This window comes from Heteronotia binoei, chromosome 4 (assembly GCF_032191835.1).
Source record: "Heteronotia binoei isolate CCM8104 ecotype False Entrance Well chromosome 4, APGP_CSIRO_Hbin_v1, whole genome shotgun sequence".
Classification (NCBI taxonomy): Eukaryota; Metazoa; Chordata; class Lepidosauria; order Squamata; family Gekkonidae; genus Heteronotia; species Heteronotia binoei.
Genome location: NC_083226.1, coordinates 49,267,923 through 49,285,944, shown reverse-complemented (window position 1 = coordinate 49,285,944; position 18,022 = coordinate 49,267,923). Strand labels below are relative to the sequence as shown.

The 18,022-nt window shown below is 39.4% G+C and overlaps 1 protein-coding gene across 6 annotated transcripts in view; it reads left to right on the top strand.

Annotated features, from left to right (window-relative positions):
- DENND4C (DENN domain containing 4C) overlaps window positions 1-18,022 on the top strand; it is a 90,607-nt gene that overhangs the window by 45,050 nt on the left and 27,535 nt on the right. For 5 of the 6 annotated variants that reach the window (XM_060237232.1, XM_060237233.1, XM_060237231.1 and 2 more), the window contains exons 10-17: window positions 955-1,130; window positions 9,962-10,062; window positions 11,082-11,300; window positions 12,782-12,927; window positions 13,760-13,795; window positions 14,165-14,295; window positions 14,872-15,004; window positions 15,242-15,448. In XM_060237232.1, the coding sequence (XP_060093215.1) occupies window positions 955-1,130; window positions 9,962-10,062; window positions 11,082-11,300; window positions 12,782-12,927; window positions 13,760-13,795; window positions 14,165-14,295; window positions 14,872-15,004; window positions 15,242-15,448 (1,149 nt within the window). The remainder of the gene's footprint in view (window positions 1-954; window positions 1,131-9,961; window positions 10,063-11,081; window positions 11,301-12,781; window positions 12,928-13,759; window positions 13,796-14,164; window positions 14,296-14,871; window positions 15,005-15,241; window positions 15,449-18,022) is intronic. The other variant, XM_060237234.1, reaches the window with a different exon arrangement.

Genomic DNA, 18,022 nt, shown 5'->3' with positions numbered 1-18,022 from the left:
AGTTTTTATTTATACCCTGCCCTCCCCGCCAAGGCAGGCTCAGGGTGGCTTACAGAGCATGATACAGTATCATGGTACGACAATAACAGATAAAATCAGTCAACAATATAAATACAAAATATAAATTAATTTTAAGAATAAGCTAAAACTTTATTGTATTGCATCAGTTTGACTGTAAGCAAATTTGACCAATGATGTAGAACTGTGTTGGTTATAAAGAAAAACCCTCCAGTTCATTTCATTACAATAGCCAAAAGGGGTAGCGATAAGAGATTACATTTCTGTTTTGTTATTTCTCTATGTGTCTGTAATTGGTTAATTTTTAAGCCTACAAGTTAGTCTTCTTTTTGACTTCTAAAATTGGCTGTACAGCACACTAACTGTAGATATTTTCTAAATAAAAATTGTGCCTTTTAATAACAACATAATTAAGCTTTCTGCTTTTGTTTTAAGGCTTTCTTCACTAGTTGTATATACCAGGGGTGGCCAACGGTAGCTCTCCAGATTTTTTTTGCCTACAACTCCCATCAGACCCAGCCAGCATGGCCAATAGCTGGGGCTGATGGGAGTTGTAGGCAAAAAAACATCTGGAGAGCTACCGTTGGCCACCCCTGGTATATACTATATATTTTAGTTATTTCTATTTAGATGGTCCTTTGTTGACCTGAAACTTTTGCAGTTCTGTAAGAATGCACAGTAAAAAAGAACTCACAGAGGGAAAAAAAGTCTTGCTTTTTGATACTTCTAGAGCTTCCACCATTTTGCTCTTGAGCAATATACTGATTAGACTTTACTGCAGTGTTTTGAATTGTCTACTGTATAACTCAAAGCTCTACAGAACAAAAGAACTGCTGGTGCTCTTGATGTGATGTTCCATGTTTATAAGCATTAATTAATGTTATGCAGTTTCTGTTGTCTTGTTAATACCAAGGTTTCATTTCATTTTTCCTTCAGATGATCTTTCCATTTCAGTGGCAATGTCCCTACATCCCTCTCTGTCCTTTGTCTCTGGCAACGGTGCTCAGTGCTCCCCTGCCATTTATAGTTGGAGTTGACTCACGGTACTTTGATTTGTATGACCCTCCACAAGATGTTGTTTGCATTGACTTAGACACAAACATGGTGTACATGTAAGTTTTAGTTTTAAAATTTTGTTTATATCCTCTGTTTTTATGTGTGCGTTAAAGTTTTAATGTAAATTTGTATGTAACCATTTTATCCGTTCCCTGGCATTTCTAATAGATCAAGAGCCCACTGAACTGAGGCTGCTTTCAAACATGTTGAATGATCCACTGTACAGCTCACTTTAGCAATTGTTTGCAAGTAGGTTTTCCTGTACATTTTATTTTTATCCTGCTGTACCCCACAAATGGGCTCAGGATGGCACACAACATGAAAAGACACAATGAAACCAATGATATAGAAACAGTTAAGCAATTTAAGCACTTAAAAACAAAATGGTTTTAAAACATAAATAATCTAACATCTCCCATGATGTTTCAACAGGCAATGGTAGCTGGCCTAAATTATAGTTTTGGTCAGATGGTGGGAGTACCAATCAAGTTGCAGAGATTAAGTGGATTGAGAGTGCATTATTGAATGTACCATTATTGAAAGCACCCCCATCGGAACCCTTCTAATTGGGCCATCCCTGTTCCTTGTTCCTGCCTTTCTTTAGAGCTCCTCTTACTATTCCCAGAGAGGTGGGAGAAGGAGTTCAGATTAATTTTCTTATTCTAAGTATTTACAAGCAATGTTCCCTCTAAGCTGCAGAGTCTTGTGAGCAAAAATTCTACTTTGTGAGCTACTGGCATTAAAGTTGTGAACTACTGCATAAATTAGTGTGCTCTGGGGTCATCCTTGCTGAGCCAAGACAAAAATATGTGAGCTGGAGACTAAAAACCTGTGAGCTAGCTCACGCTAATAAGGGGACTACAGTGACATGAGGAAACAGGGAGGAGGGACTTCATTCTATGTTCACCTCTCCTCACTGCAGGCTCCCAGCCTGCTTGGCTGTCTGTCCACACAGGTTCCATGACCCTAGGAATCAGCTTTCAAACAGTTGGAAGAGATTGCTGGGGAAAGAGGAGTATGGAAAAAAACTTGTTCCTCTTACAGATCACCAGATTCATCCCATAAGCTGCCTTTTTTCCAAGTGGGACCTGAAGGCACCTTACAACTGCATTTAAAACAATTGCACTAATAAAATGAGACAAAACAATTAGAAAAAATATTATTGTTCTATCTCCTTATCTTACAATTGGATTTATGTAGTTTTTTGAAGGCCACAAGGGCAGGCCACAGTTCTTGACAACTTCGGGAGGGCTGTTCTGCAGCACAGGGACAGCCACAGAAGAATCCCACAGCTGAGTCACAGCTGTTTGGTCAGAGCCAGTTTGGTGCAGTGGTTAAGTGGGTGGACTCTTATCTGTGGGAACTGGGTTTGATTCCCCACTCCTCCACTTACAGCTGCTGGAATGGCCTTGTGTCAGCCATAGCTATTGCAGGAGTTGTCCTTGAAAGGGCAGCTGCTGTGAGAGCCTTCTCAGCCTCACCCACCTCCCAGGGTGTCTCTTGTGCAGGGAGAAGATATAGGGGATTGTAAGCCAAATTCCAAATATTGTTATTGGCATAGAAATAAAAAGTACAGCATAGCAAATTTACATGGAGTTTCAGCTATAAAAACCAGTCAAACATCAAGAAGGGAAGCTAGTCTTTTGCTCCCTGATTGTTATGACAGCCAAAAGGTACTTTGCAACTAGTTTTGTGATATGGGAACATTGGTCAGATAGTAGAAAAAAAACTAACTTCGCTTCAGGCAATCCATAAAAATTAGACAGAATAGGTTTGATTATACAGGATTGTAAGCCGCTTTGAGTCTCTGATTCAGAGAGAAGGGTGGGCTATAAATCTGCAGTCTTCTTTGTTGTCGTCTTCTTCTTCTGTTCTCATCTGTTTAAAGGACAGAGTCTAGAATGAATAAAACTGCCACCTGGCTTCATACTGGGGGAGGGTTTCAAGTATGTGGGTCCCTGACTGTGAAAGGCTGTAACTCAGAGCTGAACTCAGAAACAAGTACATATCCAATGTAAATATTTTAAAATCAGAGTGATTGGTTTCAGCACATAGTGATTGGTTTCATATACTAATTGAGTTGCTGAATTTTGGATGAATTAACACTTCTAAGTTCTGTTCAGTGGCAGCTGACAGAACTTAGAATAACATGTTACACCATTCTCATCTTGAGGTCAGTGTTGCATGTAGATGGCACTATCTTTTGCAAGTTGAGGGGCAGGGGCATTTGTGCAGCTCCCCACATTCCTCTTTACATCCTAGCAATAAAGCATTCCAGTAAAACTCAAATTCTCTAGAAACTTTTATGAACTGCAATCAGTTAAGAGATACCCTTTGGCCTCCTAAATGTACAATGAGAGCGAGAGAGTGCATTAGTCAAGAATTACATCGCTGCACTGCTGAAAGAGCAATCCTAGTGAAATGTAAAAGGTGAAATTCTGTTCCCTCTTTTTTTAGTTCTCGTTTGTACAGTATGAATGAGCTACTTCAGTACAGTGTAAATCTTAATTCATCCAGACTTGAGTTGCATTCAAGAGTCTTTCCCAAGGTTAGGTCAAGAGCACACTTTGGACTGGTGCTTTTCCCCCTTTTGCTGCTGTCAACAGAGGCTAAGGAAATCCATTTACAGGGAGAGTCTATGTTTGTTTAAATTTATATTCCAAGTTTTACAGGAAAACTCTTGCAAGCTCTGTGTGAGTTTATGTTTAGGTAGTCCAGAATCTCCCAGTGCACAAGTTGTGTTCTTCCTTCATTGAGAAGACCAAGAATTAGTAACAGTGTACCAGCCTGAAGTCTGCTTCCAGTTTCATCTTATAGGTTGAATAACAAATGTACTGGCCTTAGTATTGAAAATAATCTTTTAATTTCCTGCTGCTGAGTCCAGTCCTAAGAACATTTTCTTGGGAGTCTGAGACTTGCTTCTGAATAGACCTGCTTAGGCTTGTTCTCAAATAGTTGAGACATAGCTGCTTGCTCACATGCAGGACTTTGAACTGGAAGCATAAAATTACTTTAAAATCAGGGTGAATAATGTACGGCCTTGTATTTTAGAAATATATACCCCGGGGACTGGTGATCTTTAATTTTAGAAAGAATCTCCTCTGAGAGTAGAATCACAAGATTAAGGAGCCCTGCATGATAGGACAAAAGGCAGTGCATGATTCTGTGATAAAACCTGCAAAACTCTGCCAAAGCGGCCATGTGTTTTTTAACTTTAAGTTTGTTTCATTGCATTTCCATTAGGTGCATTTCAGCACCTATTTCCATCCCTCCTGTGTATGTTTTTAAACTTCCTTTCTTGGTGTCAGACCTTCATACAATGGCAGCGTAGAGGTAAAAAAAACCTTAGGGAAATATTGTAATCTTAGAAAGTGGTTTTTAAAATGTTGTATATTGTTTTGGGTGGTAGTGTTTGACAGAAACACAGTCCATATATACACTGAACTGTAAACGTTAAATAAGGTAGGCTCTGTCCATTACATTCAGTGTATGGTTATAAATGTTTAGCAGGACTTGGGTTTATGCTGTGTTCCATGTTAGTTGTTTTGCTTGACTCCTTTGCTAATTGCTGTTGTCTGTGAATGAAATGAGCATCTTCAAGGGCTAGAACCACATTAGGCTTCCTTTCTGGTGGTTGCTCAGAGTGCCATGCTTGTTCTGATTTTCACCCAGAACTATCTGAAAGGAAAGCTAGTTTAAAAAACAAAACAAAACCAGGAGAACCGTCAAGAAAAATAGGGATCATTTAAAATGCATGGACAAATTACAGGCATATACTTGTTTTTAAAACACCCTTTGGTATATAATTTTGGAGGGGTCATCTTCCTTTCAGGTAAATATGGTTGTGGGGGGAGTTGTTTGTTTTTAAAGCAAGAGATACCCATTTTGCTTTACATAAAGCCCCAGTAGAACTCTGGTGTGACTTGCTATGGAAATGTAAGTAGAGATCTGCTTGATTGGGGATCCAGAAAAGAAAAATGTCATATGTGACAGGATGACAAAAATAAACTGTATCTTGCACACAAGTCTTATCTACTTGCTACACTGTTATGGCCTGATTAACACTGACAGTGGATTTTTGAAAGCATAGATAGCGTAGCCTGTCCCCTTGTCTGCCATAGGGCTACCTGCAGAAGGACTGAGTCATAAATAGAGGATGGCTGTATGATGATGTGTGGTGGTGGCAGAGTTTGAACTTAAGCCCTCCTTGAATTCTAACTGCAACACTCTCCCACAATTGAGGAGATTCTGCATATTTAAAAAAATGTTTTTCTGCATCTGTAACATATTTCTTGCTACTTGCAAGGAGAAGAAAGTAGTTCATGATCCTAAGACCATCTCTGGATTTCTTCCTAGGATTATTTCAGGGGGAATGTGATTTGATAATTTCATTTATAGTTTTCTTTTTTTGCAGACAGAAGATAAAATGACATCTGACAGGACCCTTGCCTTTATTTACAATAGCCAAATTTGTGGGTGTGTACAGATCTCCATCCTTCCTTATCTCTTTAGACTCAGGGCTCTAACAAAACAAGTTGCAAATACATTAAAAACAGAACATTAACAATATAACAATCTGTTAATATGATAAAGACCACCACACAGAATAAATACTGCCAAATCTTCCAAAGCAGTTTACCCTTTCCCAAATGTCCTCTGAAATAAAACTGTCTACATACTGTAGCAGATACATTTCTATGGTGATTTCTTGATCTGTGGAATGTTTTGTTTTAAACTGCTCCAAAGCATATGTTTTTTGTGAAAAGAAATTCCTCAAAATATACTGTATCTATTCACACTGCGCATATTGGCTCCGCTATAAATGTGTACTTTATACATGGTATTAAAAATGAAAACATTACTTCTCTTACTGCTGTTGCAAAAAAATCTGTTTGTCAAATATCCTGAACGAAACATATATTTCAGAATAAGGTATGTCTACACCACCCCTCAGAAAAATGGTTATGGAGAAGAATTACCTGGAATTTGTGGGTTTTTTCCCCCCATGTGGAATAACTTTGCTTCTTCACAGCAAAAATTTACTGGAAGCAGGTGGCCTAAAACCATTAGTAGTGCTCTGGGAGGATTTAGCACTATACTAACAAGGACTGTGCTTGTTGGCTCCCTGTCTCTCCCCCCCCCCCCCCCAATGCAGCTGGAAACAATGATGGGTTTATGAAGAAAAGAGTGCTGTTGCATCCAAAACAGCAAGCTGTATAGTTTTTTCCTTCCCAGGATTGAAATCATGGTTTGAAACTGGTTTGTAATTCTGGGTTGCTTCTACAGAGAAGTTTTGCTCTGTGCCTCTTCCTCCCTTAAAAGAACTTGTAGTGGTTTGAGGATTTTTTGATGCAGAACACTGGCATGCCATTTGCCTTCCATGGTGTTCTCTCTGCTTTGCTGTGTGCCTTCCCTAACCCACTTTGCAACAATTTTTCTGGGAAGAGTGGACTCAAAGTGGATTAGGGGTTCCCTATGGATTGGAAGGTGGAGATTTCCACACCTTCTCCACTAACATCGCATTTCTCTGTCATTGCCAGTAGGCTTTTTGCCAGTTTAAAAAAAACACAGCAGTAGGCCTATCCATATAGCAGATTATTCCTATATCAGTGCACCTACTTAAAAAGAAGGCAAAAAGAACTTTGGCCACAAGGGGAGGAGAAATGGCGAACACAAGAAGGGTAACATGAATCTCCTGTGTGGAGTCTGTCTTCCTGCTGATAGCACAATGAGGAATTGTCCCCGTGTAAAAGCCGTCCTGGTTTCAGGCAGTGCTCAAACCATAACTTTGGTGGTACAGTACAAATTCCAGTCTCCCAGTTTTAATGCAGTGACAAATTGTTTGCACTAAATAGGAAATCATGAATTGATTGGGTGAGGGGGAGTGCAGAATCACAGGGCTTATTAATACAATGCAAGATCTTAGTTTGGTGTTATGTGTCAGTTTGTCACACTGGCCCGTGGTCTTTGGAAATGCTTTGTCAGTTTAAAAAAAAAGAAAAAGGAAATGCTTTGTAGGAAGCCCCAGGATAGGAAAACTCAGGAGTGTTTTTCTAATAATATTGCTTAATATGTGAATTTGTGCTTGATACAGTAGGAAAGCAATGTGGTTTGTGTGAAAATACAAATGGTATACCTTTTGCTACATTTAGAAGCATGGCATAGATGTGCCAATGCATCTCAGTACATGGACTCTGCGTTAATGCAAACCCATTGCTTTTGATTATCTATTGTGTATAAAGAAATGATTGCAAAGAAGACCTTTCCCTTAGGAAGTGGGGAGGATAGCGTTCTCAGAAGAACAAGGCACTGTCACAGGCACAGTACTTGTCACAGATAAGAGGGCTTTCTGTGTGTGTTGCTAGTGGCGATATTATAGTGTAGTGATAGAATCATTACTGACTGCCAGAATAATGTTGAATAGCTTTTATTCACTAGACATTCTCTTCATTATCTGTCTCCAGAGTCAATTAGGAGAAGTGACAATGAGAAACTGTTGGTATGGAAATCTGATTGGGATTACAGGCCAACCATTCTCATCCTTTTTCGTTGTTATTTATAGCATTAATGTTGCTTTCAAGTTAGTATTATGGCTCTATGAATAAATCTCTGGTTTAGGGAGATGCAGGTCTTGTTCTGGCCTTGATACATCCCTCCCCCTCCCAATATTGCTGGGCTAATTGGAAGCATTCAGATGTCACAACAAACCAATTAAACTTCTGTCAGACACAGAACACAGCTTGTTGCTGTGCTGATGTTTGTGTGATCCCTTTCTGGATTGGTCAAGCTGTTGTTCGCAAGGCTGTCCAGATGCATCTGTCTCGTAGGGAACTGGATTATTCCACGTCATCTTGGATTTTGAATTTTGGTTTGATCCCAGTTCAGGTGACTACATTTGGACATTATGGTGAATAAAAGTTTGATCAAACCCGGAAGGTTTTGTACCAACCACAAAGGGAGGGGAGAGCAATAAGGGGGCATATGTAGGCCCACAGACTGTCACTGTGCCAATCAGAGATTAATTGCACGGGTTCCCCCCCCCCCCCAAGACATTGTTTATTTTGAGGCTTTGAATACAGGTTCATCACAAGGTTCATCACCAAATCCTTTAAAGAATGGAGGCCAGAGTTGTTAAGGCTTGTTTTTACATTGGAGTATAGCCCCTGTTATCATTTCTGTGCCTACAATATAGAAAGATTGCACATGTTACTATTTGGAAGTTTTTGCATTAATTACATTTTTTTTTAATGGTGGTTTGGAAGATTTATGCTAGTCATACAGCCTATAAACACTAGTAGGTGCAGTCAAGTAGGAATGGTTGTTGAATACCTTAGATTGATGCCATCTTCATTGTTTTGTGTTATGTTTTTGGAAGCAGGACCGGCTCTAGGGTGCATAACACCCTAGGCAAACTCACAGTGCCGCACCTCCCCTTGCTGCCGCTGCTGCCTCCCCACTTCCTTCCCATCCAGGAAGTGGGGAGAAGGCAGCGGCACGGCCACCCTTTCAGGCTTTCAGGCCACCCTTCTCTCTGCTGCTGGCCTGCCCCAGCACTGACAGTGAGTGTGCTGCACGGGGGCACCTTTATATAGCTCAGGAACATGGCGTTCGACCGCCTGTTCCTGGGCGTTGAAATAGACCTGGTGGGGGAGTGAGGAGGAGGCTGGGGAGCAGGCAAACTAGGCATTTGCCTAGGAGGGAGGCTGAACTCATCACCCTTGCCCTGCCAGCGCCCAAGGAAAATAACTAGTTTGCCTAGTGGGCAAGCCGGCCCTGTTTGGAAGCATGCCAATATCTTCTTTTAACAGTAGGAAGGCCGCTATATTAATGTCATGAAACAAAACAGATGGGCAGTTTTTAAACACCTTCAGTGCTGTGACAGAAACAAGATGTTATATTTATTCCTGTAATCTTTGAATTGGGTCTGAAGATGTCCCTCTGCTTTCCAAGGGCTCTCCTGAGTGCAAGGGAATTATTGGACCTAACCCCCTACTTCCATTGCAAGGGGTGGAGAGAGAAGGGATCCCATTCTTAGCTATCAAGATTCTACCTTGCCTTAAGGTAGACCTTGCTTTGGCTTGTGAAACAAGCAGTTGTTTAGTTGCTCTCCCAGATAAGTAACACTTCAGTTGTGTGGTAGTTCTGTCCTTCTAAACACACATCCCATCTTTCAGTCCCAGTTTCATTCTTGCATAGAGAGGAGTTGTTCCTATATTTTCATACAGAAGCACAAGCTTTGTGTAGCATATCTGTTTTGAAGCAAATTGGGTTTGTTTCATACAACAGTGATTAAAGCTTGTATTGTCGCATTTGGGCAGCCGTGTATTGTGCATGTACATGATGGATGGACACATCATTTTGACAGAGTGCATAGAATCATCCTGTAAGGAGCAGTATGCAAATATGCATCATAACAAGTGTACCCAGCACTATGCTGGACCTTTACTTGTATTGCAGTTCTCATAGTATATTTGCCAGTACTTCATGTATATAAATATTGCTTTTTATACACACATATACATACACACGTCTTTGAATTTTATTTTTATTGATTCTTGAATTTCAGTAAAGCTGTAAAACAGTATGTCTTACAATGTGTAACTATGTTTAACTAAACCGCTTTTCACTGAAGAAAACAAAACTAAATTGTAGAACCGGATGCAGTGAAATGTGAGTCAAATTATTTGCTGCTGGAATAATATCTAGATCAAACCTAAACAAAGCTGTTGTAGTTCAATTAAGATAACTTTGCTTAGTGTTTCATTTTGGGTCCCCCCACATATATTGGGGGTGGGGTAGAAGGAGGCAAAGAAACCCACTTTTGCTTTTTCTTTAAGCATTGTTGGCTCCCTTTTGATTTTTGTGTATGTTTCATTTAATTATTTAGATCAGATGATAAGAAGAGCATGAACTGGAAACAGCTTCCTAAGAAGCCATGCAAAGGTCTACTCAGCACCTTAAAGAAATTGCATCCACAACTGGCATTAGGTAAAATACAGGAGAGGAGAGGGAAAACTGATCTATGCAAAAGATGAAAATTAATATGGGGGGACTTTTGAAGTTAACCTGTTTGTCCCCCCCTTTAGTATGAGAAGTTTGTGCTGTATCTAGGGTTGCCAGCCCACTCACCCCTATCTCTGGCTACCAGCAGGAGATTGATGGATAGGGTTGTCACAGGCCCATATTGGGAAACTCCTGGAGATTTGAGGATGGGAAGTTAGTCACCTCAGTAGGGTACAGTGTTATAGAGTCCATCCTCCAAAGCATCCATTTTCTCCAGGGGAATTGATCTTTTTAGTTTGGAGATAAGCTGTAATTCTGGGAGATTCCCCAGGTCCTACCTGGAGGCTGGCATCCCTAATTGCATCTTACTTACAGGAGGTTTCTTTGGAATGTAAGACTGCTGATTCGAAGCAAATTGGGTTTGTAGTAAATTTTTGTTCCATGGTCATTACCCTTTCCCCATCGTTATGTCAGGAAGCATCAGGATAGTGTTTTAAAAACAGATTTTCTTTTACTGTGTGATTGAGAGGGATACAGTGATGCCAGTTTGCAAAGCTGATAACCGCATTGATTGAGGAAACATAATATTTCAGTTTGTAATGTGTGTGAGATAGTAGCTGAATGTCAGAGATGAGACTGGAGGCTATTAGTAAAATTGAAATTCATAATGGTATAGGTTATGCCTGTCAGGTTGTGTAATTGTGGAAATAATTTTTTACTTGTGTGAAGTGCACTGTCAATATGGAAATGTTTTTATAGATCTAATTTTAATATGTTTGCTAATGTTTTTAAACTGTTGTTAGCCTCCCTGAGCCTGTCAGGGGAGGGCGGAATATAAATCTGATAGATAAATAAATAAATAAATATTAACACTTATGTGCTTGAGCATTCTGTGAAAGCTGAGCACATCTGAAAACCTCTTCTTTAAATCTCTTCCAATAGCTGTACTTTAAAAAAAAAGTTCTTTAATTCAGTTTCTTTTCTCCTACCTCTCGGTATCCCAGTTCACAGAAAGACACAAGAAGGCTCAGCAGTTGAGATGACACCTATAGAGGCAGATTTCTCCTGGCAGAAGAAAATGACCCAATTTGAGATGGAGATTCAGGAAGCTTTTCTGCGTTTCATGGCATCTATCTTAAAAGGGTACAGAACGTTCCTTAAACCAATCACACAGGCACCTTCGAATAAAGCTACTGCTGCAGATTCTCTGTTTGATCTTCAAGGTGAGTCTCAAAGATACAGGTGATTCTGGTTGTAACAGAACTCTGAGATTATTTGTTAAAAACAGTACAAGTCGTGCCATAAAATGCATACAGTCATTAGCTTTAAGCTTTCACCATAGTGGCTTGTGGGAAAGAAAAACAACACACAAGTAGTGGCTACCACCTTGGCATTGCTCTGAGAGCTCGGTGGGGAGGGCGGGATATAAATCGAATAAAATGAAATGAAACCATGCTGGTTCTTGTTTCTGTTCAGAGAAGAACTCCTGTGAGATTAGGCCTGAAATAAGCAACACTGGTTTATTTGCAGGACATGGTGTGTGGTCAGGCATTGGTTATTCACAGGGAATGGTACAGAGTGTAATATGACAGCTGAGACATTAGTCATTGGACACGGAAGTGCATTGAGAAGGAAAGAGAAACATGGTGTTGTAGTATGTAATGTTAATAGAGGAACAGCAGAACTGAGTTCAGAATTTTTACAGTATTGCCAGAATACTGGTCCATATTGCTATGTTTTATGCCTCTTCTCAATCTGAAAAGAGTGCTCATTATCAGGAATTGCTAGAACATGCAAGAGTTCAGTCTCTCTAATATGAAATGACAGCAGGGCTCATATCCCATATATAGGTCCCAACAGGCTTGTCATAGTCATTAAATTTGGACAAGAGATATTGATGAACTTCTCTTGCACCACATTCTATCATAGCAGCTTGGGGACAAGGCACACATAAAAGGGTTGGAGTTGTGTTCTGGTTCCTTGCTTGCCTAAAAATGCTGTGGCAATATACCATTCAAGAAAGAGATGGTATTGCTGTTTCATTATCATAGCTTAACACTATAAGCAAGCTGACCTGCATTTAATATTGTACAAATGTGGGTATTCTGTTTGTGTTGCCATAGAAATTACAAAGTTCCACAAATATGCTCTGCATTTGGTGAAGGGTGCACTTTGGTGCCAGGCTTCATTAACTGGTAATAAAAGTTGGAAGTCCAGAAAAAAATGAGAGAAAGCAAAAAGTACAATTAACTTGAAATTTCTTCCAAGCCCCTTTTGCATTGAATAAAATTTGCACTACTTGCATTCAAAAGCATACATATCCTCAGGTTGTGTTGCACAGTCTGCTATGGTTTGAGTAGAAAGGTTCTTAATTAAAGCAAAGGTTTCCTAGAATGCTTTAGGGAGTCCTTTTATCATCAGAGTTTACATTGTGATCACATTTTTCAGTTTCATTCTTTTGCTGTGGTGTTGAAAGAGCCTACAGATAGGATATTTTCAGTAGGAGAAATGGCATGGAACTCATCTGTGTACAAGTTTTTCAGTATAAATACACTTACAAGAACTTGTTTTCCTAAGCTCTCAGAGCAATGCCAAGGGTTACAATAAAAAGTTAAATAGACAAATGAAATAATTGTGAATCTTTTCTCTTGTGCCAGTACTTTTTAGGAATCATCATGTGTGTGTGTGTTTTTTTTTTAACTAGGATTTTTAAAAAGTAGAGATCGTGCCTACACAAAATTTTATACGGCTTTAACTAAAACACAGATATTTAGCCGCTTCATTGAAGAATGCAGTTTTGTGAGTGACAAAGATACCGGCTTGGCTTTTTTTGATGACTGTGTGGAAAAGGTAAAAAAAAAAATCTGTTTCAACAAATTGAGGTAGTGTTACATTCTGCCTCTTGTGGATCTGTGGCTTTTTGTTTCTGTTAGATGCTTTCTGAATTTGTCTTCATTTTGATGTGAGTTGATGACCTTTATTGCTTAGGGCAAATTGGTAACTGCTTAGTTTGTTTATAGAAAGATTTCTCAAACTGAACCTTTCTACTTTCATATTACATGTTGCTAAATCTTAATGCAACAACCACTCTTGCTAATAGAGAAGATCACATGTTAGAATGGAGTAGGCAAGTGGTGCTGTGAATCTCATGCAGAACTTACGGGATACCTTAGTATTGCTTAGACAGTATATCCCCCCCCCCCCCGCCTTTTATCCCCTGCTACTATGCCTAGGTGCTATAATGTCTGAATTCAGAGATTCCATAGTTATCCATTTTATCCTTCTCTTCCTGCATGAAGCTCATTCATCTCTTCTCCATTTTATCCTAACAACAAACCTGTGAAGTATGTCAGGCTAAGAGAGGTCGACTGGCCCAAGGTTATCCTGTGAGCTTCATTGATCATGAGGATTAGGAAGCCGGGTACCCAAGTTCAAAGTGTGGTACTCTTAACTTCTGCCCCACACTATCTGTTCTGGCTTATCCTAGACTTATATCTACTAGTTGAGCATCTTGCAGCATGTGTGTGAAGGAGTGAGCTCCAAACAGGCTGGTTGTTAGGCAAGTAAGTGTGTGTGTGGGGAGGGAGGGGGGAGTGTTTGAACAGTGTAATGAAAAGTACATTGTGGTCAGTAAATTATTTATGTAAGGAATTCTAATTCTGGTTTTAATTACTTTTCCTAGCTTTTTCCTGAAAAAGGATCAGAAAAAGGAGATAAGGTACTTAAGATGGGAATATTTTATGACTTTTCTATTCCTTAAGCATGCATCGTGATATTATGGGGCTACAAATCATGGTTGTTCAAAAAATGTCTTGGGATCTTTGACATGCTGACTCAATGTGCCAGATCCTTGCAAGATGATACTGTGCTGATTTTCCAGTAATTTTCTTGGCACGGGTAATGGAGGCAATGTAACCGAATGATTATGTCTTGAAGCTGCGATCTGCTATTTTTGCTTGCCATTGCTTCCAGAACCTTTCTTCAGTTGTGGTCTAGAAGCACAGAGCTTTAGAGCATAGGAACTTCCCATGTAGTTACGGAATTTACAGGCATCTTGATTTAAAATTGGATTATGATGTGTTTGCAGGCTGATGTAGAGTCCACAGAGGATATTCGGTTGATCGAGCTTGATGAGTCTCAAAAGAGTGAACACACAGTGTTTATAATGCCTCCAGAGCCTCCCCCTGAAGATGGGCAGGAGAGGACACCTAAGTACAGGTATTCTGCTAAATAACAAAGGAGGGGGTCTAGCAATGGGTGGGACTGAGTTATTAAAACATGTGCATTCCACATTTTTTAAAAAAGCTTATTTTGGGCTTTTGAAAAGAATTGACTTTGTTGGGTTTTTTTGATGTGGGAGAACTATATGCCATATGGTAATATTGAGCTAAATCAGTATTCTGTGTATAAGTAATATTGCAAAATATTGTGACCTTGCTCTTGAGAGTTGTTGATCTAACTCGGCATGCCCAAAGAAGCTTGATCTGTACTTGATCAAGCAGCATCCCCACTCCCAATGTCACACAGCAAAGCAAATTTAAAGCTGAAGAAAATTGCATTTCTGGAGCGTCTGCTACTCAGAGGGGATGAATCAGAAATGTCACTGGGCACATTCAGCATGTCTAATAACACTTTTTCCCTCTGGAGGCTGGATTTTATATACCACAGTTGCATTCTTGCCTCTAAAACAGCGCTAACACAACTTTCATTTGTTTAGAAATGGAGTAGTTTATACTTTGTATGCTATACTGTAATGAAGACTAATTCCCAAACATTTGTGTCTTCCTTTTCCAGCTATAAAAACTTCCCTAGACTAGATTTTAAGTTCTTCGACAGGCCACAGGAGCTCAAGCTTTCATTCAACAGGCACCCACCTGGAGGTATTATTTCAAACAGTCCAGCGCTTATGGCGAAGAGAACAAAACAGGTCAGCTTTGTGTTGTGTTGTTTTTAAATCTTACATGACTATGTAATATACAGGGCCATAATCAACACCCTAGAGAGAAAACATTTGTACCTGACAACTTGTGAATATTTAAAGGGCAAAGGCCTGAAAATAGCATGCATGCAAAACAGCATTCTGCTGCTTTGCTAAAGAAAAATGTGGTATGTTCTGTGCCAGGTGATTATTGCTGTTAATTTTTGTTATTTTCTTATCTTGCAGGAGATAAAAGCAGCTCATAAATTAGCTAAGAGATATTACACAAGCCCTGCACAATGGGCCAAGTGCCTTTTCAGTCACTGCTACAGCTTATGGTTCATTTGTCTGCCAGCTTATGTTAGAGTTTCCCATCCCAAAGTCAGAGCTCTGCAACAAGCATATGATGTTCTTATCAAAATGAGGAAAATGGATGTGGAACCATTGGATGAGGTAAGTCCAGAGAGCTGCTGAGTTGCATGAAATGATGCAAATGCATATTAATTTGCAGATTTTTATACATAAGAACATAAGAGAAGCAAGGTTGGACCAGACCAATGGCCCATCCAATCCAACACTCTGTCACACAGGGGCCAAAACCAAGGGGCCATCAGGAGGTCAATCAGTGGGGTCAGAACTCCAGAAGCCTTCCCACTGTTGACCCCGAAGCACCAAGAATACAAAGCACTGCCCCAGGCATAGTGTTCCATCTTTACCTTGTGGCTAATAGCCACAGATAGGCAGCTGTTCCAAATGTTTACTCAATCCCCTCTTGAAGCTGTTTATGCTTGTAGCCACTTCCACTTCTTGCGGCAGCGAATTCCATGTGTTAATTACTCTTTGGGTGAAGAAGTACTTCCTTTTTTCTGTTCTAAGCTTACTGCTCATTAATTTCATTATCAGTTACTATTTTCTGCCAAAAATGACTTCATTTCCAGCAAAGTTCCTCTGCTTTGGAATACTTTTAAAAGGGTTCTTTTCTCCCCCCCAAAATAAATCAGCTAATTAAAGTGAGCAATCCAGAAATTATCATTATTTTTATTTGAAGACTGCATTCACACAGCAGAGCTACATAAAAATGTGTGCAATTTGGCCTGTCCCAGGGTCCCCTCCCACTTTTCATAGGAAGCATGGTCAAGGAATGATGGCTAATGATTCATTGTGGTTTCCTGTGCAGAACAAATGAATGGTTTAACTGGAGTTAGCCCTTCCTCCATAAACTGGGTTTCTAAATCTGAATTAATTGCTGATTAAGATTCCTGCTGGGGGTGGATGGGGACTAATTCTTGTTAAATCTGCCTCTCTTCATATGTCTCTCATAACCAGACTTAATCTTGGCTGATTTTTCCTTCAGTGTTGACTGTGCAGGAAGGGAGGGACATAGGAGCCAAATTCATTAATGAACCTTGCTCAGTGGCTAGTTTGTGCACATTTTTTTATTTAGCAGTACCTTGCTGTCTTATTCTGCTGCTTCTTCAGCAGCCCAGAGGAAGAAAATTAAAATATTTTAAAAAATCATTTCCTTTATTTTGTTTGCCTTTCTTACTGAGACTCAAGGCAGATGATGTGGTTCCTGAACCAGTGTTCAGAAATATTGATCACATTACTCTAGATTTCATTATCACACTCTTTTTTTCATTGTTAATATTTTTTTAGAATTTTTAATAAAGAGCTATGGTAATACAAATAGCATTAGTGCACTGAGTATAAAAATACAACCAAGCAATAAGTATGAAAGAAAAACCAAAATAAGATCATAATTACATAGGAATAACAAGGAGAATATTGAAACAGTAAAATAAACTTCACAATGAAAAAAATCCCAGTAGATTTATCTGAAGTCATTATCATACTCTTGACCTTAATAACTCTCATTCAGTACTGGGGTTTCTAAATGTGATCTTGAAGTAGAGAACTGTGATATGTTTCCTAGTCACAGTCACCAATTCAATGTAGTTCAAGATGATGGTAGTTGTCCTGGCTAATTCCACTGTTGAATACCTATCCGAGAATATGTCCAGGTTACGATCCTTGAGATTTTGACTAGCATCTTTTTTTAGGAAATCTTTCATTTCAGGAAAATGAGCTTAAACAATTTATAAACTTTTAAAAAGCTTTTTTTTGGAATGTTTTCACCAACTTGGGCAGTCATTGGGAATTTAGTAGGCTTAGCTGCAGTTATACCATTGGACTTAACTTCCTTTCATGCTGAGAGTTTCTTTTCCCTTTTAAATCTTGCCTCAGCCTATTTTAAATAAAAGAAATTAGAGGAAAATGTAGACACTTATAGACCTGGGTGTGGTTCAGGGAGTCAAGTTAGACAAGTTGGGAAGTAATTAAATAATAACTGCTGTTGCATTGGGTTTACCAAAATAATCTGCCCAAACCTGAAATGAGGCCCTCCAGATCCCAGTATGCTTTTGAAACTAGAACTTGGAACAGTTATTTGAGAACATTTGCAAATGGAGATGTTTCTGTTGTAGTTGGCAACTGGCAAGAGTCAGGGACGATGACATGAGGGCATGCCATCACTATGGCCATATTAAGTCACTTCCAGGGAATATGTAAAAGTGACATCACTCCACTCTAGGAATCACCAGAAACTCTGTGGTAGAGTTTCTGTGGTATCTCTCTTCTGAGTGTTCTTGAATCTGGAAGTGACGTAACGGCAATTACTTAATTTATTTTTCTCCCACTAACTGACAGAGCAATGGCAGACAGCAGGAGTTGCTGGCAGGAAGTCTTCTGCTATGGCAAGGGCCCTGTAAACTATAGATGTATACTGTCCTACAGTAGCTGTTTTGAGAAAAGACAGTAGTGATGCTTAAATAAGCAAACAGTTCTTTCATAATGTTGTCTGGCTGAAATTAATACTTCATATGCTAATATTGAATGTGGAGTTCATTTTTCTTTTCCGTGTAGCAAATGGTTAGGTTTGGGAAGGCTACTGGTTTTTGTCTATTGTAATTTTCTCAATCAATCTTATAAAAACACTTTTGTGAATGTTCATATGTTGGCAGTCAGACA